This window comes from Saimiri boliviensis, chromosome 5 (genome assembly GCF_048565385.1).
Source record: "Saimiri boliviensis isolate mSaiBol1 chromosome 5, mSaiBol1.pri, whole genome shotgun sequence".
Lineage (NCBI taxonomy): Eukaryota > Metazoa > Chordata > Mammalia > Primates > Cebidae > Saimiri > Saimiri boliviensis.
Window position 1 is genome coordinate 149770045 of NC_133453.1, and position 24591 is coordinate 149794635.

A 24591-nucleotide genomic window follows, 5' to 3' on the forward strand; every position below is an offset into this window, starting at 1 on the left:
ACTTAGCAAACAGGGGCCAATGCTAATTTTTTAATGCAAATAGCATGCAAGCGCCAGGCAGACATAGTAAGATCCATACCAGTGGTGAAAGTCTGCTCCTTCCAAATGTCATAACCCTTCCCCTTATCCGTGCAGTCAAGCAGTGTATCACATTCTACGATCCCACATCAACACAGAGCTCTTTGGCATATTTTTCTACAGCATTTAACATTCTAGCCAACTGAAGTTCCAGACCCATACTTTTAAACTCCGGCATGTGTTACGGCAGATTGACAACCCCACGTACGTACCAGATGCCTATAATGCAAAATTAGAATAAAGTGCTGCTAAAATTACAAAACCTTACGAAGAAGAAGAAGAAAAAAAAACCATCGCTGACTGATCAAACTTTTAAATTTTCTTATATATTTTGGAATATACCTATTCACTTGAACTGAGTCAATAATTGACAGAACTGTTTCTTACTGTTTGTTTTCTTATTCACTTTTCAAACCCCCCTAAACACACACAAACACACGTGCACACACACACACACACACACACACGCATGCACAAACATAAACATGCCAAAATTGTCTGGGGACACCACGTGCAGTGGTCTCATTATTGGAGCAGAAGCGGAACCTGAGGCTGGAAGAATTGGTGGCAGCAACATTGATGGAGTTGGAGAACATTAGGCTAAGTGAAGTAAGTCAGGCCTAGAAAGACAAAGAGCACGTGTTCTCCCTTGTACGTGGAATTGAAGCTACGAACTTACAGACGTGGAGCGCAGAACGGTGGCGACAGAGGCTGGAGGAGGGGACGGGGGGAGGAGATGAGCCACGCGCATGCAACTGCAAACTGGGAGGACGTGTTTTCTGGTTTTGTGCATTCCACTGAACAGCATGATGAATATCGCCAATACATTTCAAATCGCTAAACTTCAAACGTTCTTGCCACAAAACAGTGTTAAGTACGTGAGGTGACGGGCACGCTGATCAGCTTGGTTTAATTATTCACGTCGCATTCATGAATGGTAACGTCCCTGCATACCCCAAAAATTCTTTTCCCCACACGACCCCCTCGTCACAAAACCCATACATCTATACGATTATAAACTGTCAATTTACACGACAAAAAAGAAAAGCAAAGGAGCCCCGTTTTTTATTTTTATGTCAGGGATAAGGTAGACACATCTCCGCACTGCTGTTCTTCATTTGGAAGAAGTGCCCAGAAAACGCTCTGAGTGGAGAGTGCGGCACACGGGCCTGTTCTTGCTCATGCTACGAAAGGTAACCATCAAGATACAAGAACTGGGTGAATAGGTGGGACCAAACGCCAGAAGAGAGAGGGTGGGGGTGGGGGCAGAGAGCTGAAGCAGGCTGTGGAGCAGAAACATGCCCCCACCCCTCCCTGAGCCACGACATCTTCATCCATGGTGGCGAAACTCAGCACAGGTTGGGAGAGCAGGCCATGGGAGTGGATGGACCCGGGGACAGTGCGGAAAGAGGGATTTCACAGACGGCAGAACTGAGGGCTCCAGCCGAGAGCAGGGACATCAAATCAACCAAGGCTGCCAGGCCTCAGTGACATCTGGGCTCCACCTGTGTCATCCCCAACACTCACACTCATGGTTTTATATTTTCCCCAATAAATACATATATATTTTTCGTCCCGCCAGAGTAATTTAACCAACATCTAGCACCACCTGCAACCTCTGTGATGGGGGAATTCCACTCCTACTCCTACGGAAGAGTGGTGAAGCTCAGCAACGCGCGAGAGGACTGGGTCAGACTCTCCCAGTATCGCTCTTCCGTAGATTCCCGTCTTTCTTTTGGTTGTCTCTTGTTTTATGACTGAGAGATGGCACTGCTTAGCATCTCTGTGGCTACAAGGCACGTTTCTGACAGAGAAGCAGAGAAAGATAATGGCCAAGGCGCGGAAGACCCATCTGTGTCCAATACATCCTTTCTTTACAAGCAGTCACACTTTGAAAATGCTGAAAGTAGAAAGAAAAACCAAACAAAAAAGTCGACGAAGAGACAGAAGAGTGAGGACCAGCGGCCCGGACAGCGTCACATGGATGGCGCTCACCCAGCATCCGGAGTGCCCAGGACAACCGCCAGTCACACCTGTACTTTACAGAACACTGGCTGGGCACTTCCTCAGTGCCCAGTTCTGCGCCAAGCACTTTGATACACATGTTTGATCTCACGATAATCATATTATAGAGCCTTATTATTATTATATACATTTTGCAGATGAGTAAACCAAGGTTTGGAAAAGAGGAAGCAGCTTGACCATATTCCCAATGCCACTGGAAGGCCGATGTGGCATTCAGATCCACGCAGTTTGAACCCTATGCTCCACTATGTCTATATTACCTCTTTTACCTTAAAAATACAAAATATATGCAACTTTTAAGGGTCTATTCAGGAAGTGAGAGTATTGTTTTGAATGAAGAGCAATAAAGTATATAAATTTATATAGACAGAGATATAAATATTGATACACATATCATAGGTATATATGTACACACATATACCCATAATATTCTCATTATATATGTCAAATTGGAGACATAATAAATAAATGCAGAAAACAAATATTCTACATGCTATTCCTGCAGAAACTATAGTGACGTTTAATCCACTTTTCAAGCATGTATGTCTAAAGATATGTTTAAGAACTATAAGTATTAGGCTGGGCATGGTGGTTCACACCTGGAATCCTAACACTTTGGGTGGCCAAGGCAGGGGGATCACCTGAGGTCAGAAGTTTGAAATCAGCCTGGCCAACATGGTGAAACCCTATCTCTACTAAAAATAATTTAAAAAAAAATAGCAGGGTGTAATGGCAGGTGCCTGTAGTCCCAACTACTCAGGAGGCTGAGGCATGAGAATCACTTGAACCCAGAAGAGGAGGTTGCAGTGAGCCTAGACTGCACCACTGCACTCCAGCCTGGATGACAAAGTGAGACTTCATCTCAAAAAAAAAAAAGGATTAAAATTATCAAAATGTAAGAAATGAAATTGTAAGGAAAGCACTAGTTCTACTAAGTATAAAATCATATTTTGAGATACGTGGTGGTGCACTGCCTTTGGGTGCTGTCTTCAACTGCCCTTAGAGACCGTTCCCTGCACACCTGAGTGGGTCAAGGTCAAGATCCAGGGATGTCAGTGTGCTGAAGCGTTTTCATTTTGTCTCAATTGTTTTAAGCTTGTGAACTAGTTTCTGGAATCAGCATTTCTATTTTTAAAATATTCACAAATTGATAAATCATAAGGGGGGATGCAAAGTCTACGAATTGCACAAATATGAATTTTTCTGCATGTCACCTGGTAGAGCAGCTATGGAAATGCTGTTGTCTGATGGTCAGAAACATGCTTACTTCGACAGACTTCTGTCTGAAGCGTCCACCTGCTGACCTAGGTATAAAGCGCTCCTTGTCAGCGCTGCTGGGGAAGGCTGGATGTGGTCAGACTCTGGGACTCATGCTTAGAGTGAACCCGGCAATGTGTGACTCTAGCAATCCCCGTTTGTATGAATATGTTTGATTCACTGTAAACACTGGAGTGCAAAGATTAAAATTTCCAATGCAAGCTCTGATTCTGATGTCCCTGGCTGCTCACTGGATGGCAAGGGCCTAGACCAGCTTTCTCAGAGAAGCTTCTGGAACTAAACTATCTTGGTCTCGATCTCAGCTTCCTCCTTTTTAATGTTTTCATTACATTTCATTACACCTACACATCAGAACGTCCATTATTTGCGAGCTTGCTGGCCCCTCTCTCACCCCAGGTGAGCCCACAAGAGCAGGACTTTATTCCCACATCTAGGGTCCTCTCCGCAGTACCGAGGATGGCAGCCGCCCCCTCCTTCGCCCCCGGACCACACAGGCAGAGTAAGTGTCCCGTAAATATTCACAGAATAAATGACTTCTTGAGAAGAGGACCAGGCATAAGCTGAAGTATGGGACTCAAGCCAAACATGGAAAGAGAAACAGGTGACCTAGTCCTTCGTGGCTTTATGTCCCAAATGTAAGAGTCAGTGGGGACACTTTCCCGCTGAGAAGCACTCCCCGCACGAGCTCTGGCTGTGCACAGTTATGGACTCTCAGAGCCTCCATGGGCTCACTGGTGGAGGCATGGATAAGAGTCCCCTTTTTTTTATGGTCGAGTGGTCTCCGTGAGTCTATGTTGCAGAATTCAGTTCTTACCTGCAGAATTCAGCCCTGCGGAATTGAATCCAATGTCAGTGTGTGAGAGCTTTCTGGCTTCAGCTGCAGAGAGGACCACAATGAAAACGCCGCCTTCAGTGGGGTCCTGGATCTCTCATCACAATCTTGTAAAGCTATAAGGACCTGGAAGCAAGTTAGTAGCTCCTCTGGTGTGACTTCTGGCTTGCACTCAAGACTCCCAAATGTTCAAGAAATCTAGGTGAGGGTTGTATCTGTGGCCATGGGTCAGCACCACAGCCAAGGCGCTGCTTGACAGGTAACCGTCTTCATTTCTCATTCCCCCGAGGCAGGAGGCACCGGCTGGTGGGGGAAGCTATCATTTTTCCAAGAAAAGGAACTCAGATGATAGGATGTAGGACCTAAGTCGAGTAATTCAGACCAAGCATTTTTCTTGACCAAATGCTTATCATTCAATGTGAAGAAGTCACAGGACATACGCCAACATTTTGGTTATCCCGATTTTTGTTTTGCTTTACAAAATATATGAGAAAACACATTCATAGAACTGTCTGAAGGCTTTTGCTATGGAAACTCCTCGAGGATGTTGCTGGAAAATTATTGTGGTAAGCTGAGAGTGTCAGTGGCCCATTCCTTTCTTCTTTCCAGAATCTGCTCTCAGCCATGTCATTACAACTCTTCTCACTGAAGAGAAGCTGGCTGTGTGCCCACCTCTTGAATGGGAGCCAACGTTGTGACTTGCTTTATCTGATATAAATGGCTGGAAGTGACCATGTGCCATGCTTAGGTCCCAAGATGTGTTCTCTTTCTGGGATTTTCCGCTTCTGCCTCTGCTGTGAGAAAGGCATGCCCAGAAGTGTCTGCTGGTTTCAGGAGAATGAACACAGAGAGCAGGACTGAGGTGACCACCCATCTTTTCAGAGACCACCCTGGGCAGGTTAATGGGTCCCCTACACCCAGTCTGTGAGACAGCCAGCCAGAGCCGGCAGAGATGCTCATTAACAACCCAGACACACAAGCAATGAGTGTTTTGGGGTTATTGTATGCATTGAGGCTTTCTAGCTGACTGTTACACAGTACTCTTGTGGCAACAGATAACTGGTACAATAATCAGCACAAGTAACTGCACACATATAAAAGCATAAATTCTCTTGTCATTACTAGGAATCACAACCTGATACTTCCTAGCAGTGTTATAAGATAGCAAAACCCTTAGCAAACAGCATTTTTTCTAAAATAGGAGCATCTGTTTCTATACTGAGGCATAACTCCACCACCGTTTAGGAATACTAATTTTTGTGAACGAGTAGTCCCAACAGGCAAATGAGACAGGCCCGACGGACCTCCTCTTCATTTTCGAAGAATATGGCAACCCACTACACAAAGCCGCAAACTGGCAACAGTATTCCAACCAGAGAAAAAAGTGTATGCCAGATTCTAGAACACCTGAAAGAAAGGAACTGCCCAGAGAATGGACTGAGAAGTTCTTAATACACCACAGGTTCAGCCCTGGGAAGAGGAAGAGAGAAAACAGTTCGAAGCAATCACTAAAGTACTTGGAGTCACTCCAACTGTCTGGATCTAATTACGGTACTCCGGGGTTTCACAATCTAGAACTGCAGTCCAAAACATAACCAACCATGTGTGACTATTTTGATCTACATTTAAAATTAATTCTTTTAAATTAATTTAAATGAACTAATATTGAAAAACACAGCTCTTCTAATGTTCCCGTCAATAGCCCACTGTGACTGGCTGGTAGTTACACAGATTACAGACTACCCCCATCACCGCACAAACTTCCATGAGACAGGGCAAATATAACAGCTTGCTATCTGTGTCTCCAGCCTCAGAGGACGTAAGTCCCCGGATGAATGTGGTTGGGGGAACATGGTCAAATGCACGGAACCCAGAGGCTAGAAGGTGAGTTGTCACAGCTGGAGGAAGACATGCATGCCAGGATAGAAAAGGTCACTCGAGACTCTACCCAAAGTACCACACAGTGTGTCTTACTTCATGGCTTAGCTGTAACTCAGCAGCCAGACAGAAAGACCTACCCTAGTTAAGTGACAGTCAGGCAAAGGGAGCGTCCTAACATGATCTCCACATTTCTATCCCAGAGGCCACAGCTTCCAGCATGAGAGTGAAACTGAAGTCAACACCATTGTCTCCATAATCACTAGAACGTCACTTTGTTTCTATGAATCTGTCCCACCTAAGCACAAATACTCTGAGTAAAAGAGGTGTCCTATGAAAAGCAATGGAAGCACAGAAAATGAAAGTTGAAAAATACAGATGATGTGAATGGTTACTAAAAGGTATGAGTGGATACGGCCTCTTCAAGAAGAACAAACGGAGACAAAAGAATATTCTGAAATGAAGACATAGACAGAAGAAGCTGTAATGCTGCGAGAGGAATGCAAGAAACCCCAGCCACAAATGCCAAATTGAAATCTGTTCTGGAGACATAGACAACGTAATTTACATGGCTGAAAATCCTTTAACGGCATGGAAGGCTTCTTATATTTTAGTGGGAACATACGTTACTGAGGGATCTTGTTAAAATTCAGATTCTGGAATTGGGTGGGTCTTTAATTCTGAAATTCCCAGATAATGTTCCCAGATAATGAGGCTAATCAGGGTGACCCTACTTTGAGTAGAAAGTAGAGGGCAAACTTGTCAAACCTACTCAAAGCAGAGGTAGAAAAACGAGGCTTTGGAAACAGAGGAGATGGTAGATAATTGAGAGGATAAAACAGATATGTAACTGAGCTTTATTAGACAGAGCAAAACCAAACAGCATCCAAATCAGTGAATTAAACACAAACATAAAATAAAAAAATAATGAAAATGAAATATACACAATATAAAATGTCTCATTTTAGTGATTTTTAAGTGTATAAGTCAGTGCATTCACACTGACGTTCAATCAAAATGACTATCCATTTCCAGAACTTTCTCATCATCTCAAACAGAAACTCTGTACCTTTTAAATAACAACATCAACTACTCCAACCCCAGGCCCAGGTAATCTCTAGTCCACATGCTGCCTCTATGAATTGACCTATTCTATTGGTCACCACATATAAGTGAAATCAGATAAGTGAAATGGTTGTCCTTTTCTGCCTGGTTTAGTTCACTTACCATATTGTTTTCGAGGTTCATCCATGTTGTAGCATGTACAAGAATTTCACACCTTTTTAAAACTGAAAAACATTCCATTATATGGATATAACATATTTGATGTATCCATTCATCTGTTGGTAGACATTCAGATTGGTTCCATTTTTTGGCTACTATGAATAACCCCACCACAAACACTGGCGTACAAGTATCTGTTTGGGTCACGTCTTTTGTATCTATCTAGAAGTGGAATTATGGATAATATGCTAATTTTATATTTAAATTTTGAGGAACCACCATAATGCTTTCCACAGTGACTGAATAAATTTAAATTCCCATCAGCAATCCCTAAGGATTCCCATTTTTTTCATGATTTTGCCAACATTTGTTCTTTTCATTTTAAAATATATTTATAATAGCCATCCTAATGTGTGTGATGTAGCATCTCATTGTGGTTTAAGGAAATGCAAGTCAAAACCACAAAAAAATAGGATGGCTATTATCTTTTTTCCCTGTTTCCTTTAGCTCTTTGTCCAGGTTTTTCCTCACCTATTTGAATAAAGAGATTACTTAAGTCTTTAGTAAGACCAATATTTAGATTTCTGCCAATTTATTTTGTTCCTTTGACTAAACCATGTTTTCCTCTTTCTTTTTATGCTTTGTGATGTTTCTCTCCCGAAAGTTGGGCATTTCATTATTATAATGCTGTCACTCTGAAAATCAGATTCTTTCCTTTGCCTAGGGTTTGCTGCTTTTAACTTTATCACCCCATTTGTTTTGAGTCAATTCTAACCTTTTTTTGAAAACATTATTTCCCGCCCAGTTTAATCAGTGAAGTCTCTGTTGCGTTAGCTCATGTTTAGCCAATGTTTTAAATTTATTTATCTATGTATTCACTTACTACAGATGGGATCCCACTGTGTTGCCTAGGCTGAGTGTAGCGCCATGACCACAGCTCACTGTAGCTTCAAACACCTGGACTCAAGCGATCTTCCTGCATCAGCCTCCCAAGTAGCCGGTACTACAGTCATGTACCACGATTCCTGGCTCGATTTTTTATTTCTTTATTTGGTAGAGTTGGGGTCTTGTTACATTGCCCAGGCTGGTCTAAAACTCCTAATCTCAACTGATACTCCCATCTTGGCCTCCCAAAGCACTAGGATTACAGGCATGAGCCACCATGCCTGGAAAATGCTTTAACAAGAATTTCTTTAAGTGCCAAGAGCTGAAACAAACAGACCAAAAACACACAAACAAAAAAAAGGAAGAGCCTTCTATCTCAGTCTTTGCAGATTTGTTCTGTGCTGGGGCATTTTGTAAACACTTTCCTCTGAGCCTAGGGGTTAGGCAAAGGCAGAAGCTGGAGCTTCCTTAGGACTCTTCTGAGCATACATACCTCTTGCCTGCGCATGAGAATGGATTCTCAAGTACCTCTATCTCTGTGGCTGCTTTTGAATGATCTAATTTATCTGAGAGTCTCATCCCAGCTTCTCTTTTGGGCTTTAGATGGTCTATGTTATGCTTCCATACAAAATCTCCCGTCCCAGCCATCTTCAGGCTTGTCTTCACCCTGTGGCCTTTCTGAGCATTGTCTGACCCTTCTCTTTTGCTTGCATTCTGAGTTAGGTAAAGCTGAGATGAACATCTTGCTTCAGTCCTCCGGGCATCGTCCAGACAGTTTGGAACATATGTACACAATAATTTGCAAATAAGATCTGCTCTGCTTCCTCTGGTAGGAGAGGGAAGACTGGGAACTAGGCTGCTGCCTGCTCAAAACCAAAACCATCCCTCCCATAGGATGTGGGTGGTGAGAAATGCCACGGAACTTTCCTATTGCTTTAATAGAGCTTTTCTTCTTGATTGGGCATTTGATTGGTTACTGTGAACCTTAAACTGATTTCCAGAGCTTCTCCAAGGTGGGTTCAGATAGCTTCTAGTTTTTGTTTTGTTTTGTTTTGATGTTTCTGTGAGAGGACAAGGGCTTGGAGCTTTTTAGTTTGCCACTCTGCTGATGTTACCACCCGTGTGGAGCCTGAAGCAACCCCATTTTCGACGGTAACCTGCCATTTTGACTTCTGATTAACCCCCCCTGTTCCAGGAATGCCTCTAAGATTTCTACTTTCTCTACTGTTACCATAAATGTTGACCTTAGGTCAAAAGAGCCTTTACCATAAATCCTGCCCTTAGGCAGACTTACATAGCATTCCTGCCTCTCCCTGACGGGTCAACTTCAACTGTCCTACACATTCCCTCCCTATGGCGTATTAGCCCTGGATCGAGGGCAATGGTGTGAGGATCCACCATCTTGTCTCACTGCTGCCTGAGACAAAGACATGGCCCCTGTTCACACGTTCTCATTAAATGTGTCTTCCTAAGAAACTGCATTTGTCAGCCTCTTTCTTTAGCCTCGCGGCTTCCTCAGCCTTTGGGGGTTGGTGTGGATATACTAGCCCACTGCAGAACAACCTAACATAGGGGTTAGATTAGAAAGTCCAAATAAAAATGACATCTTCGGCCGGGTGCGGTGGCTCACGCCTGTAATCCCAGCACTTTGGGAGGCCGAGGCGGGTGGATCACGAGGTCAAGAGATCCAGACCATCCTGGTCAACATGGTGAAACACTGTCTCTACTAAAAAAACAAAACATTAGCTGGGCATGGTGGCGCGTGCCTGTAATCCCAGCTACTCAGGAGGCTGAGGCAGGAGAATCGCCTGAACCCAGGAGGCGGAGGTTGCGGTGAGCCGAGATTGCGCCATTGCACTCCAGCCTGGGTAACAAGAGCAAAACTCCGTCTCAAAAAGAAAAATAAATAAATAAAAATGACATCTTCCTGAAAAACATGAATCCTCAAGATTAATGCAAGCAGAAAACCTAGAGACCAAGAAGCACTGCAGAAACTGAAGCCCTGTGTGCCAGGGTGGAAAATGTTACTAAGGATTCTTTTCGAAGTAGCATGCATTTATAAAATCTTCCCCCCCCAAAAAAAATTTCGTATAAATGATGTATTTATGGGTAAGTATTTAAATACTTAAAGGAACATCAACCCTTTCCAGTATAGAAATTTCCCATACAAAATAATCCACTGCAGAACATGCAAAAAGAGAGAGATCTACTTGGTTCACGTTAGAACAAAACACACACAAAAGAAGACATATAATCTGTTAATATATTTAAGAGACTCTATATGAAATGAAAAAAGACACAAATGAAATTCTTCCATAAATAATACTGGGAAAACTAAATATCCACATTCAGAAGAATGAAACTAGACCCTTACTTCACACCATATACAGAAATCAACTCAAAATTGATTAAAACTTAAATGTAACTACGAACAGTTAAACTACTAAAAGAAAACACGGGGGAAACATATGACATTAGTCTAGATAATTATTTTAATGATTTTTAAAAATTGATTTGATGGTCAGGCGCGGTGGCTCACGCCTGTAATCCCAGCACTTTGGGAGGCCGAGGCGGGTGGATCACGAGGTCAAGAGATCGAGACCATCCTGGTCAACGTGGTGAAACCCCGTCTCTACTAAAAATACAAAAAATTAGCTGGGCATGGTGGCGCGTGCCTGTAATCCCAACTACTCAGGAGGCTGAGGCAGGAGAATTGCCTGAACCCAGGAGGCAGAGGTTGCGGTGAGCCGAGATCACGTCATTGCACTCCAGCCTGGGTAACAAGAGCGAAACTCCGTCTCAAAAAAAAAAAAAAAAATTGATTTGATGCAACAAATTCAAAAACAGACAAATGAGACTCCATCAAACTAAAAATCTTCGAGACCAGAAACAATTAGTGCTGTACTGAGACAACCAACAGACTGGAAGAAATACACACAAGTCACGGGGTTAATATCCAAAATATTATGGAGGCCAAACAACTCAATAGCAAGAAAGCAAGCAAACAAAAAAATCTCAATTTAAAAAATGGGCAAAGGACCTAAAGAGACATTTCTCAAAAGACAAATGGTCATCCCAAAGGGCCAAAAAAGACTTGAAAGGAAGTTCAACATCACTCATCGTTAGGGAAACAGAAATTGAAACCACAATGAGATAACATCTAGTACCTGTCAGTATGACTAGTATCAAAAAGATGAAAGATAAACGTTGGCAAGGAGGTGGAAAATAGGACACCCCTGCACACTGTTGGTAGGAATGCAAATTAATACAACCATTATGGAAAACTCAAAAAACTGAAAATAAAATTATCATATGCTAAAGCAATCCATTTTCTGGATTTTTACCCAAAAGATTTGAAATCAATTTGCTAAAGGGATGTCAGCACCTCTAAGTTCACTGAAGCACTATTAACAGTAGCCAAGTTACAGAATTAACCTAAGTGTCCATCAACAGATAAATGGATTTTTAAATGATACAAACACATACACCACCACCACCACCGCCTCAATGGAATACTGTTCAGTCTTAAGAAAGAAATAAATTCCGTCAGTTGGGACAACATGGATGGAATTCGAGACCATTATACTAAGAGGATTACAGCTGTCACAGAAAGATAAATACCACATATTCTCACTTATTTGTGGAATCTACAGCCGAACTCATCTAAGCAGAGAATAGAATGGTGGTTACAGCAAACGGAGGATGGGGGGATGGGGCAATGATTATCAAACGGTGATTTGTAAGCATGTCTTCGCAGGTAGATTCATTATGTGAACAAACTATACTTAGTTTACTTTTGGTTCAATACAATAATTCATTAAAGAAAACATAAAACTAACATACTCAATAAAAAAGTCATTTTAAAACTCCTTTAAATCTGTCAAAACTTTATTCCTTTTATCATATAAAGGTAACTACTTGAGTCACTAGTACTGCTATTTCTGAGCCATCTTCCCTATTCATATCTGCCTTGTGTGGCTAGGCAGCTGCTATATGTTGTCACATAATAAAATAAAGGACTTCCCCTATTATTTCTAAAAAATCTGTCAGGCAGGAATAATATGTTCTAAGTTCTATTGAAAAGCATGGTGAATATAGTTAATAATAGAGTTTTATACATTTCAAAGTTGCTGAGAGAATTTGAAATGTTCTTACCACACACACACACACACACACACACACACACACACACACACGTCAGTTCAAATACTAGCTAGCTAGCTAGATTTATTAACTCATTTGATTTAATTATTCTGAAACTGGCCCAATTGTTCCATAGAACGGTTGTTTACAGTTTCTTTTCAGTAACTGTAGAAATTGACCGTCCCCTTCTTCAAATCTGAGACAGTTATGTCTTACCTGAGTCCTCTTCTCAGGAAACCAACCATCAGGCCCCTCAGATGGTATCAAGGAGCTGAAACCTACTGGCTCTCCACATCTGGACAATGACACCGGACCCTCACCCATCACGACGGCCTGATCTGCTTCCTGTTGACCGTCTCCTCTTCCTTATCCCTCCCTAATTCCTGTTTTCCCATATATAATTTTTTTCCCGGCTAATGCATTAGGTTGGTGCAAAAGTAATTGTGTTTTTTTCCCCACTAAAAGTAATAGCAAAACCTGCACATAAACCCCTAATTTTAGTTGGCTGAAGAGACGGATTTGAGACTGATCTCCGATGTCTTCACCTTCTGCCTGGGCAACACTCATCACAGTGACGGGCTTTCTGTGTGACCCGCAGCCACACCTCAACTGAAGCCTTGGTATTTCAGCAACAGATTTTGGTTCCGTGACCACAAATGTGTTGGTTGTTGTAGCAGCTGGATTGTGTTTTGGCGATTGTTTGTGTGTGTATCAACATAGTAATGGGAAATCAGAATTTGATAAGCCGAATTCTTTTATCATACTGTTGGGCCTTGGTAGTCTTCAGAATCTGGAGAAGTTTGGGCTCCCTACAGACCTCATTTTGCTGTTAAATAGGAAAGTGGGATGAAACTATGTGACGATCTTCTGCAGTGCTGTTTGGCCCCAGCAATCTCTGGAGCCTCAGGAAGTCTGGCCTTTAAAATAAAACTGGAAACTGCTTTACCTAAACTGTGGTTCACAGCCTTCACTGGATTACCTATCAGAACAAATAGAGTTGAAGCATGTAAATCTGCTGGTAAACTGGTGGCTTTGTATTGTTTCCTCATTGCTAGAGTTCCAAAGTAAAAGATGAAAACAGAAGTGGCTTAAAAATTGTCAGCATACATTTTTGTCTGGGTTTTATATTTGTCTCTGCTAGATATTTTGAGGTGTCAGGATTTGGCACAGGTTATAAAATTGTAACTCAGCCAAAACAAAATGATCTTTGTTTATGTGACATTGTTTCAGAAATGACTAATTTAGGGTTGTCGATTTAATGAAAACAGCTGAATCTTCTGAGTTACTGAGTTACCAAAATACTCATGTATTTAATCTCAAGGTTCTTACATAAGTGAACACCTGATATTCACAGATTAATTAAAAAAATAGCTAACAAGGAAGTAACTAGAAATGATAACTAGCTTTGTATAATAGTTCTCAGAATTAATCTAGATAAACTGTTAAAGAATGAAAGATTTGAGTAAATGTAAATACAATAAATCCTGTAGGTGAACTTTTTGTGTAATTTAAAACCTTAAAATTCTTTTGATGTTCATTGTATATCTGGCTCATTTCTATTCAAAAAATTATGAGGAAACATATTTCTATAAATTGTAGAATGGTTGTCATATATAAAATGCTAACACTTGAAAGGCAGTTCAGGATTTCTTGCTTCTTAGGCTTTTGCAAAATTTAATATTACTAAGAATCATTGCAATGAATAAATTTGAATATAAAACATGTCAAAGAAGATGTCTACTTATTTAATAGGAGTAATTTTGTCTAATCCAGATTTGATCTAGAAGTTGATTCAAATTATGGCCTATGCTAAATTTTTGTCCTAAAGCAAAATGACCGATTACTTAAAAAACAGAAAATTTAGGAAAAAACAGAAAGTCCAAGCATGTCTGTGTAAGGCATATGTAATTCTTTCTGTTTCTCTGTATGTCTATCTTCCTGCACATGCAGAGGAAATAGAAAGTTGAGAAGTTTAGATAATAAAACATTGTTTTAAAACCAGATAGAAAATTGGACGTGTTAGTTTAATTAACATTGGTCATAGGTAAAGCTCTTAGTGCTGCAGATGGTAAAATAAGAAATATTGTAATGAAATACAGTGGCAGTTTGTCAATTCCTTTTTAATACAGTTAAGCCTAAAGCTAGATTTAGCATGTATACACATTCGCATAAATGTTCGCATTGCTTTATTTCACACTGTTATTGCTCTTCTGCATAGAAAGTATTAGCACTAACATGCTTACTGGTCACACGCCTGATGTGAATTTCTAAATTGCACAAAATGCATAGCGGTGTTGGTGGACTTAAAGATATTAATTTATGCATCAGGAACAAAAAATAATGGAAGTAAAAGAATAAGGAATCGTTACATTAAACTAAAAGTGCAACTCCTCCTTCATCATGGTCCACAAGAAGCATCCGTTATAATGAAAAATGTGCCGACATTAACACTGTTATCACTAGTTATCATTGTTCTGGATGCTCTGAAGTCAACGCAGTAAAGCAGAAACACGAATAGTAACAATTGAAAATGAAGATAAAAATTATCCTTATAAGCAATATGATTATAAGACTAAAATCGTCAGGATTAACTCAACTGCAGAAAATCATGAAAGATTAGACTGGCTAGATGTAATTTTGATATATGCATACTTAAAGGTAGTTATATACAAATTGACTATAAGCCTTCCTACATACCAGGGAAAAACAGCTAGAAAATTAATGGAGCAATGATCCCACTTCTAAAAGCATCACACTTTCAAAAAGTGGAATAAGTTTAGCAAGAAATGTTAAGAGCTTTGCTCTTGCCAACATAGTGCTAAATGTACATAATTACAGCAAATGACACAAGCTATACTTTTAGGAATTTGATAAATGATTCTAAAGTTAACGTGGAAGAATAAACTGGTAAGTATTGGGACAAACAGCTAAGCATTTAAGAACAAAATAATTAGACAGGGCATGGTGGCTCATGCCTGTAATTCCAGCATTTTGGGAGGCCAAGGCTAGAGGATTGCTTGAGGCTAGAAGTTCGAGACTCGTCTAGCAACATAATAAAACCTCATCTTTCCAAAAAAAAAAAAAAAGAAAAAAAAAGAAAGGTGGGTGTGGTGGCCTCTCCCTGTGGTCACAGCTATCAGCTATTCCGGAGGCTGAGGCAGGAGGATCATGAGAGCCTGGAAGCTGGAAGTATCAATGAATCATGATTGTGCCACTGTACTCCAGCCTGGGCAACAGAGCAAGACCCTGTCTCAAAAGAAAGAAATAGAACAAAATGTATAGCTGCATCACATCCTATACCAAGATAAATTTCAAGGGAATGAGCATCTAAATGCAATGTAAGTACTGCAGAAAGGCCAAACAGAATCCAAAGTTAATTCTCATGCCATACTTTCTTTTTTTCCACCAAGCAATAGTCTAGAATTTGGGGATGGAATCGTAAACAAGACAGAAATCTCAAAGAGTCTATATCCTCACAGTGGCTTCCTCATCATCGTGAATGGAAACATTGAGTCAAAAAGTAAAAAATGCAATAAACCAACAAGATAATGTCAGCTCTGGATAAGTCCTGCATAACAAACCAGAAAGGTAATGTAACAGAAAGTGATGAATGATCAGAGAAGCGCTCTCCCTATGAGTGTAACTGTTGAGCAATCCTTAATTACCTCATTACCTCACAATGATGCAGGACACGTGACCATTTAGACACAGAGTAGTCCATATCCAGCAGGGCATGCGCAAAGACCCTGCGACAGGGGCATGCCTGATGTTTCTGAGGAGTGGGAGGAAAGTGTGCATATCAGAAGCATGGTGATGGAGGGGGAAAGCAGCAGGAAGGGAGAGGTCAGGACAGCAGGGGCCGAGTCCTCCAGCAGTGAGAGGGTGCCAAGGGGAACTTCATTTTGGGAACGGTCAGGGAGCCGCTCTCCATTTTGAGAGAAGAGGCAAAGAGGGAGCAACAGACAGCTCAGGTGGGCTCTTCGTAAGGCAAAGATGAAGTTTCTGTGTTTCCAATGAAAGTACGAAGGAATCTCATCAAATCCAAGCAAGGGGGGAGTCTGCAGAGAAGGTGGGAAAAGTCCCTATGAGGAGAAGAATAGAACATGCTGGGGGTGGGGAGCAGAAAGTGTCTGAGCCAGAACTTAAGAGAGTCAGGCGATCTTCACCAGCCTTAAGAGATGAAGGAAATGGATAGATTCCTTACAGTAGCCTCAGTAATCATCAATTCCAAAGCAGGTATCACAGTCCTAAAGCTAATATGTTCTTTACTGCTGGTGGGAGTGTCGATTGGCGTAATCCCATCTGGTAAGAAATTTATCAACATGCTTTTTAGCTACATAATTTGGGAGACGGTGACAAAGCAAGGGTTTGGGAGTTAGAGACAGCTGCATCGAAATCACATGAGCCCTAACACCTGTGCGAGTTTGTATCTTTTTCTGAGGAGAAAAGTATTTTAACAGAACGATCGCATAAAAAAACGCAATTTCAGAATAAGATCCTGGTCAAACGAATTCAATGACTTAATATGAATCTTCTGATACAAGTTCTGGCTTCATTTTAATATTGCTTTCAATCTTTTTAAGTATAGAAATGGCAACTTTGACAATTTAAAACATTTTTGAGCCACAAGTGGGAACTTTACAACATACTGTCCGACAGATTTTGCACCCAGCTTCTCAGGCAAAATACGGATTATGTTGTTTTGATGACTCCGTCTCAGATCCCCAGGTGCCTTTTGGAGTAAACTGAATACTATTTTGTGAACCCCGCCCTTGCCAACTCGTAACATCATGGAAATGATATAAAGATAGAACACGCATGGCGTGAAGAAAAGACCACATTACAAAGTACACTTAACAATGCAAGATGAGACGTTCAATGACACCAGAGGGCCAACAGACTGGAAAAGAAAGTCAGGAAAAGGGATGATAACTCTGTCTTCTCACAAACAGAAGGAAACCTCAGGGCAGCATCAAAAAACAAACAAAAAACAGAAAAGCTGTGACTAGGACAGGATAAAGACCCGTTAGTGTCTTAGCCGATATCTACCTGGTTCCCTAAAAGGTTTGATTGCCCAGAGGAAACTGTCAAGGACTTAGGTTTCCTTTGAGGATGGCACACAGGCCCTGTCCAGGGCGTTCTCTCCCGTCACAGGCTGACTTACGCCTGTGCAGGGATCTCCGTCATATTCAGCTGAGCTCAAGCTGGTAAGAAGAGCAAGCTGGTGTTCGCCCAAGTTTCAAGCTCGAGGGGCTACAAGAGTCATGGGAAAATTGGCTCGTGATTTAAAACAACCTTTTATCATGACGAGAATGTGATCACTCTCAAGCATCTGCATGAGTGGTCAGTGACTACTTCTGCAGAGTCATCACAGTGAAGGATTAATGATTTCCCAGAATAAGGCTGAGCTGACGTATAAACCTGCGTCATGGACAGCTCATCTACAGCCAAAGGTCTTCATCTAGCCTAGATAAAGCAAAAGCCCACTGATGCCGTTCCCATAATGGCTGGGCGTGATAACAAAAGAAGCCCAGAGGAACTAAGTGGTGACTGACCTACCAGGGCAGGCTACGGCTGGAGAGCCAAGGTGAGAGCCAATCCCAGTGTCCAGGGGTGAGAGAAATTCCATCTGAAGGTCTCAGTGACACAGCCAGTCCAACCAGTATTTCAAGCACATAATCAGTAGAAAATCAATCTCTGTTGGGCAGGACCTTCCCTGGCAGTAGCTTACAAGGAGAGCGGGAACAACCCCAGCTCTCTGCAAACCTTCTGCCACAGGGAATTTAACTTCAGTGCTCTCAGCTGTGCTGACGTCCTCCAGGCCAGTGCCATCATACCCATCCAGCAAAAGGACGCGGGGCATCGTGGGGTTACACACGCTGGCCCACTCCTGGCCTGCCATGACGCCATCCAGCAAGTGCAACAGTGAAAAGGCAGGGGAGGGAAGGTGGGCCTTGGGGGCACGGGGAGGATGAACAGTGGCTGATCCCGGTGAGCACTCACACCTTGTTTTTCTATCAAAGGTCACATGTACAACATATAAATGGTACTGAAGTTTATATAGAATAGCAAAGAATATGTGTATATGACTTTCATGACCCGTGTTGTGACTTATTAATTTGATCTTTTGCCCAAAAGTTCAAATCAATCTCTAGAGCTACGTGTTTTTTAAATATCAAGGCAGAAATTTCTAGAATAGCCCATTTCTAATGAGCAGATGACATAAATTTAGCTGCTAGACACATGAAGAATGTAGTGGTCAGTCTGTACTGCAGAGATTTTCTTTATGACATCTTATCCAGGTCTATATAGCTCTGAAGAACGGTTTCAAAAATATGATGCTCTAAATAGAGAGCTAAGGTGTATCACTGTACTGTAAATGAAAAAACAGCTACTTACTTAGAAATCCATCTATTGATTTAAGAGGCTGTTTGAGAGGCATAATGGATATAATTTTGACTATGGCTTTTTAGTTTATTATACAAAGTTTACTCCTAAAGGCTTCCCATGGCTTATTATCACATTATTATTCAACTTCGACATGTAAACTTACAGACCAAGCAATTTTTATTTTCTTGGTTTATCTTATTCTTACCTAAAATCCAGCATTTTCAAAGAGTTGGGGAAATTATTATGGAGCTTTTCTACATATTACACAATTCTATTTTAAGAGTTAAAGGTCTTTGCTTTTAACAAAGACATACAGAGACATCCTGACATACTCCACTTCTGATATAAACAGTAAAGAATGCAAAAATAAAAGTGGAGAAAACCCAAATGGCACGTTTTGTTTCAAAAGCCCAAAATTCCTAGATTAATTTTTGTTATTTGCTTCTTTTTGCTCTTCCCCATTACACACATACAACACACATACAACACACACATTATCACACAAAACACACGCCACACACCCATGCACAGTACACACCAACACACCACATACCACACAAACCACCCACACAAAACAAACCCAGCACACACACACCACACAACTATACACCACACACACCACATACTACACATTAAAAAAACTCAACACACACCCCCACACACAAACTCATACACATTTACATACACACATCAGCTTCTCCCACTTCAGTATTTTGGGGGTTGAGGGCAGGTAAACGGCTCCTCATTCTACATTCCCAAGACTTCTGAATTGTCTCTGGTACGGCTGATGCACTTACCGGAAGCTGAACAACCACAGGTCTCATTTTCAGGCAAAAACATAAAATGCTGAAAACTTCCCAAAGAAACTCTGGGCTAGACTCTCTCTAAAGGAGCACCACTGCCTGGGTGACATGTGACACTTACCAATAAAAACGTCTGATTTTACTAAAATCCAAACTTCTGCTCTCTACACTGTGGTTCTGAGAAAGTCACTCACATGTTCTATTTGAGGCAATGCTAAATAATTCACTCTGCCGTCCTGAGGCATGAAAGTCACAGGGGTGTGGATTTAAATATACACTGTTTTGATTCCGCGTATAGCTGTTAGAGTCTCAGCTCAAAGGCTGTGGGCTCACAACATTTTGAGATACACCTTTTCTCCAAGCTAGCCACGTCTATTGGTCCCATTCAACACAGACAGTCACTGCTGGAGGATCCCAAAGGCACTTTGAGGCCAGGAAATGGAGAAACACACACAGACACACACAAAATACTGTTCTAAAACAAAACAAACCAAAAATCAGGCAAAATCTATGCCAGACAGAAGGTTTTTAAGAGCACCATTTAGCATGGTGATATTCAAAATAACTGACCGCCAGCTGGGATGGAGCCCCACGAAAAGGCCTGGCGGTTTCCAGGGCCATCCGGGAAGTCCAGGGACTCCTCACTGGGACTCAGGAAGACAGCCTGGTGTCCTGATTTGAGTGATTACGTTATGAGAGCTGAAGAGAGATGTTTCTCAACAGGAAAACTCTCACCTAGTCATTCCCATAAATATTCGTGGCACCATCTCAATAAAGCTCCGTAGAGAGTAAACCCTACAATCTGCACAACAGACGTGTTTTTCAACTGTGTAAACAGCTTCGAAAAAACTTCACTGAAGCCACTGAAGTGTCAGGGCGATATTAATTACAGGCCTCTGTGCCTATGACGTGGAAGTGCATCCTGAGGAAACCTGTGTTCTTAGACATGGCAATCCAAGTACACACAATTGATCCACAGGTGGCTGTTTTTAAACTGTTTGATGACTATTTCTAGTAACAGTAATGCCCCCATTTTATGGTTATGAGACTTTTTTTTTCTGCAAAGCTTAAAGTGCTTCATGGATGCTTCCTAATAAATCTGAGGTCATTGCCTCACTCAGGCCGATGGTCACAAGCGAGGGGATTCAACACCCATGCACCATGCAGCTGCAAAGTTGGCCCTGAAGGGGCACACAGACCTGAGCCCGTACAGCACCGTCCCATCAGGGTGAAGGCGGATCATGCGGTTTTTCACTGTCACTCCATGCACAAATGACTTTTTGTCGTTTAAGAAATATGTGTCGGGCACCCATAGCTGGTCAGCCACTCGATTGTCAAGCGTGAGGTTGAGAGGGATCCCAGAATAGGCGAGCCTTTTATCTCTCCAATATTGTTGAAAATACATGGTTAAGGTATAATCCTGGGGGGAGAAGAAAAGAGAGAAAGTTAGTGTGTACTCAGCCACAGGTGCACGTCCTCCACCACCAGCCAAAGGCAGGTTGCAATCGACACTCTACAGTGACCAACCAGGACAACTGGATGTCATTTTCAGGCAGGGTAGGAGGCAATGGCTGCTTTCTCGTGGCTGCAAACACCAGCTTTAATAGTACACGAATCTGTGTGTGTCGCATACAGATGTCCTCTGTTTTACTGAGGTAAGAAGCAGACTAGCCAAATTGGCATTTAACAGATCACAGCATAGAAATAAAGGCGAAAAAATCACTGTAAAATCAGGTTGCTGGCGGGGAACTAGACTGTCCCTCGACGTGTCCTCTCTTCCACCAAGCAGACAGGTGCTTTAACCACCTACAACAGATGAGCGCCATCTACAAACTCCCCGGATGCAATCTGAGCCAGTTTCCTCCACGAAGGCTAGAAATACAAACCTTCTATAAACATCCTCTGGAGACACAGTAGCCCGTGGGAGGTCTCCAGGCCCTACCTACTGTATTTTCTTTTCCCTCCAGCTTGCCATGGCCGTTTCTACATGAACCGGACCATGAAATCACTTGCAGATGATGACTTACTCACCTGGGGAAGAGGGGAACCTGAGGCCACAGCAGGAGGGGGCAGGTGGGAGGCGGACGGGCCATGGCGCTGCCCACAGGCTTGCCTCAAAATAAGCAGGTATCTACGTGATGGTTCTGCTTTTCTTTCGGCAAAGCAGCTAATTCAGTGAGAATAAAGTGGAAAAACGGATATATGAGAGACTAGGCATGAGGGAACACGAGGAATTCTTTTTTTGATGGGGGCAATCACTGTTCCGTTCTAGAATAAACTGAATTACTATTCTAGGGTAGCTGGAGTAGACCAAGTCTAAAAATCTGGTGACATTCACAGGGCATTTCGAAGCCCTCTCTGGAAGGATCCGACCACAGAGGGGAACAAGCAGCGTGCCGAGTTCACACACTTTAAGATCGCGTCTGCAAACATCCTCACTTGCGGACACCGAGAGATGGACAGCAAGTCCGTTAAGAATCCAGCCTGGTCCCAGGCCTCCCGACAACCCCTCGAGGATTCCTTGTGCTTCTCCACAGGGCAACTCTGCTGTTGCTAACCTGATGACTGCCGATTGGCCCTCTCGATAGTGTTGGGATACAGAGGCGGAGACGCTGACAGAGGACATCGGGTTGTCTTCTTCCACAAGAGGGGAAGCAAAACCAGCCTGTACTGTATCACTACAGACAAAATACGTTTTTAAGCTTTGAATCGTATAAAAATTAGAGGAGAAGGAAAGGCAAGAAAATCCAAATGCGCTGGACAGTCTTTAGAGAGGCCTTGTCTGCGACTTCAGGAGAGGCAGCATTTAATCAGGTGAAGAGAAGCAGGCATTTTTTTCCCCAGACACTTCTATGGGCAGAGCTCTCTGTGCCTAGTAATAACCTGTGGGGGCCTCACCACCAATTAAAGATTCTCACAGAGCAGGTGGCACTAAAGATAAGCCTCAGCAAGGTAGACAGCAGGTAGGGCACATCAAAAAACACACGGGGTGTTGCTTTTAAGGGCCTGATGAAAAAGCCTGTGGAGAGCACAGTTTGGCTGGAAGGCAGGGTTTACGGGGAAGAGTGCAGAGTGATGGGTCAGGCTAGACCCCAGCGCAGTGACCAGAAGGTGGAAGCTAGAATGCCACCTTCGCAGCCAGTGAAAGCCACCGACAGCTTCCAAGGAGCAGAGAGTCATGACCACGGTAGTAACTGTGGCTTTTATTTCTGTGTCCTGGTGCTTTGATCTGCGACCTTGTGGACCTTGGAGGAAGGGCCCCTGCCAGGGCTGGCTAATTCCTAGAGATGGCAAACAACTCTCCCAGGAGCGCACCTTTCACTTGCAAACCAACCATCCAGAACCCACGCCGCAACCAGCTCTTTCATTTGCTTTCACAGTCCAGAAGTCTTTTATTTTTTTATACCTATTACACCATAAATTCATAGGGCATAGATTTCAGTGGCTCAAGCTCCAATCTCCTCTTTTACTGATCTTGCATATTCTGGGGTCACTATCACCTGCCTAAACTACCCAGGTCCAGGTACTGGACAACTAAAGAAAGCCCCTGCGCCCCATGGTCCTGAAATTACTTAAACCGGCCAATCCTGAGCATGCTCATCCCGTGTCACCCATTCCTTCCCAGCAACCACAATAAAGGCCTCTCCCCTCCCTCTGCTGCCTGACCCACCCTGGTGCTCCTGGAGCAGCCCCCACGGCGTGGTGTGCCCCCCTGCCACCCCGGAACCAGGAGGAACAAGCTGTCCTCTCAATGGCGACGTCTCCTGATCTGTGGGCCTTGCCTGACCTAGATAATAACAAAACCTCTGTTTTAAAACACAAAGCTGCCTGTGAAGAAAACTGGCGTAACAGTGGCGAGGTCAAAGGGAAAGGGCTGGTGTGCAGAGGCCTCTGGGGAGTGGGCAGGGCTGGGTGGTGGGCAAAGCCAAGGTCTGCAGGGTTCTCGGTTCTCGGACACAGGCTGACGCAGAACATCAGGATGAGAACCACCGTCACAGGGCACGTGACGGTCATCATCATTACCTTTGGCAGGTGTGGGCAGCGTGCCGGACCTGGGGTGGGCAAAGCTGTGGTTTTACAGCCAAAGGAGGATATGTTAGCAGCGGCAGCCACAGGGATTCTCTGTCACCCTCCACGTTCGCTTGTGTTGAAACGGACGTTTCACTTGTTTCTTTCTTTACTCCTAACCGCGCACCCTGACGCCTGAGTCGCGATGCCTAGCGTCCTTCGGCCCCGGGAGCCCAGCTGTCACTCACAGTAGGGCAGCTCCGGCTCTCCGCGCCATCAGCAGCGCGTCTCAGTTTGGGTCTTGGGTGTTTGCTAAGGTGACTTGAGTGGACTAGGGGTAAGAGCTTAGGCAACAGAGGGAGGGAAAGAATGGTATGTAAATCCAAATCTGCCACATGTGATCAGCAACGCATGGCAACGACTGTCACATGGTAGGGGGCACAAATCAGTGTCCTCCTTTTCTGGGATACTCACTAGCTGGCAACCAGAGGGAGGGGGATGGTGGAAAGGCCCAAGCCCTCCTCCACTCTAGGGCAGGCTCCTCCCGTTCTGGGAGCCAGGTGCTGCCCTTGTGAGAAGCAGTGCAGCAGCCACTGGGGTGTGTGCTCCTTCGGCTCACTGCAGGCCCCAGGCTACCCAGCACGCCATTTCCCTACAAAGCAGGTGTTACAATTATTATCCTTATCGATGAAGCCGCAAAAACGGAAGAGCTGAAGTAGCTCCCTGCTCATCCGCTCCCTCCACTCCCTCCAACACGAGTAACCTGGGACAGTGGGATGTGAAGTTCAGGCCACCTCCCCTCAGGGCCTGGCTGTCAACGTGAAAGCTCCAAGGGATGGGGGCCAAATGGTTCCTCATAATAAACTGGAGTGAGCTTGGCAGGGTAGGGCTTTGAAATGACGTCTCTGAGCGTGGAGAGTCAGGTCATGAGGGCGGTTCTTCAAGGGAGGAATCAAAACTCTGGCGCCATCAACTCCTCCTCCACGCTGAGCCCATCAACAAACATTTAGCTCAGCTGCTATGGAAAGAGGCTTTGAAGTCTCCTTT

At 43.2% G+C, this 24591-nt stretch overlaps 1 protein-coding gene across 2 annotated transcripts in view; it reads right to left on the minus strand.

Moving 5' to 3' along the window:
- GABRB3 (gamma-aminobutyric acid type A receptor subunit beta3) overlaps positions 1 to 24591 on the minus strand; it is a 290847-nt gene that overhangs the window by 41740 nt on the left and 224516 nt on the right. For both annotated transcript variants that reach the window (XM_074400139.1, XM_039480066.2), the window contains one exon: positions 20736 to 20956. In XM_074400139.1, the coding sequence (XP_074256240.1) occupies positions 20736 to 20956 (221 nt within the window). The remainder of the gene's footprint in view (positions 1 to 20735; positions 20957 to 24591) is intronic.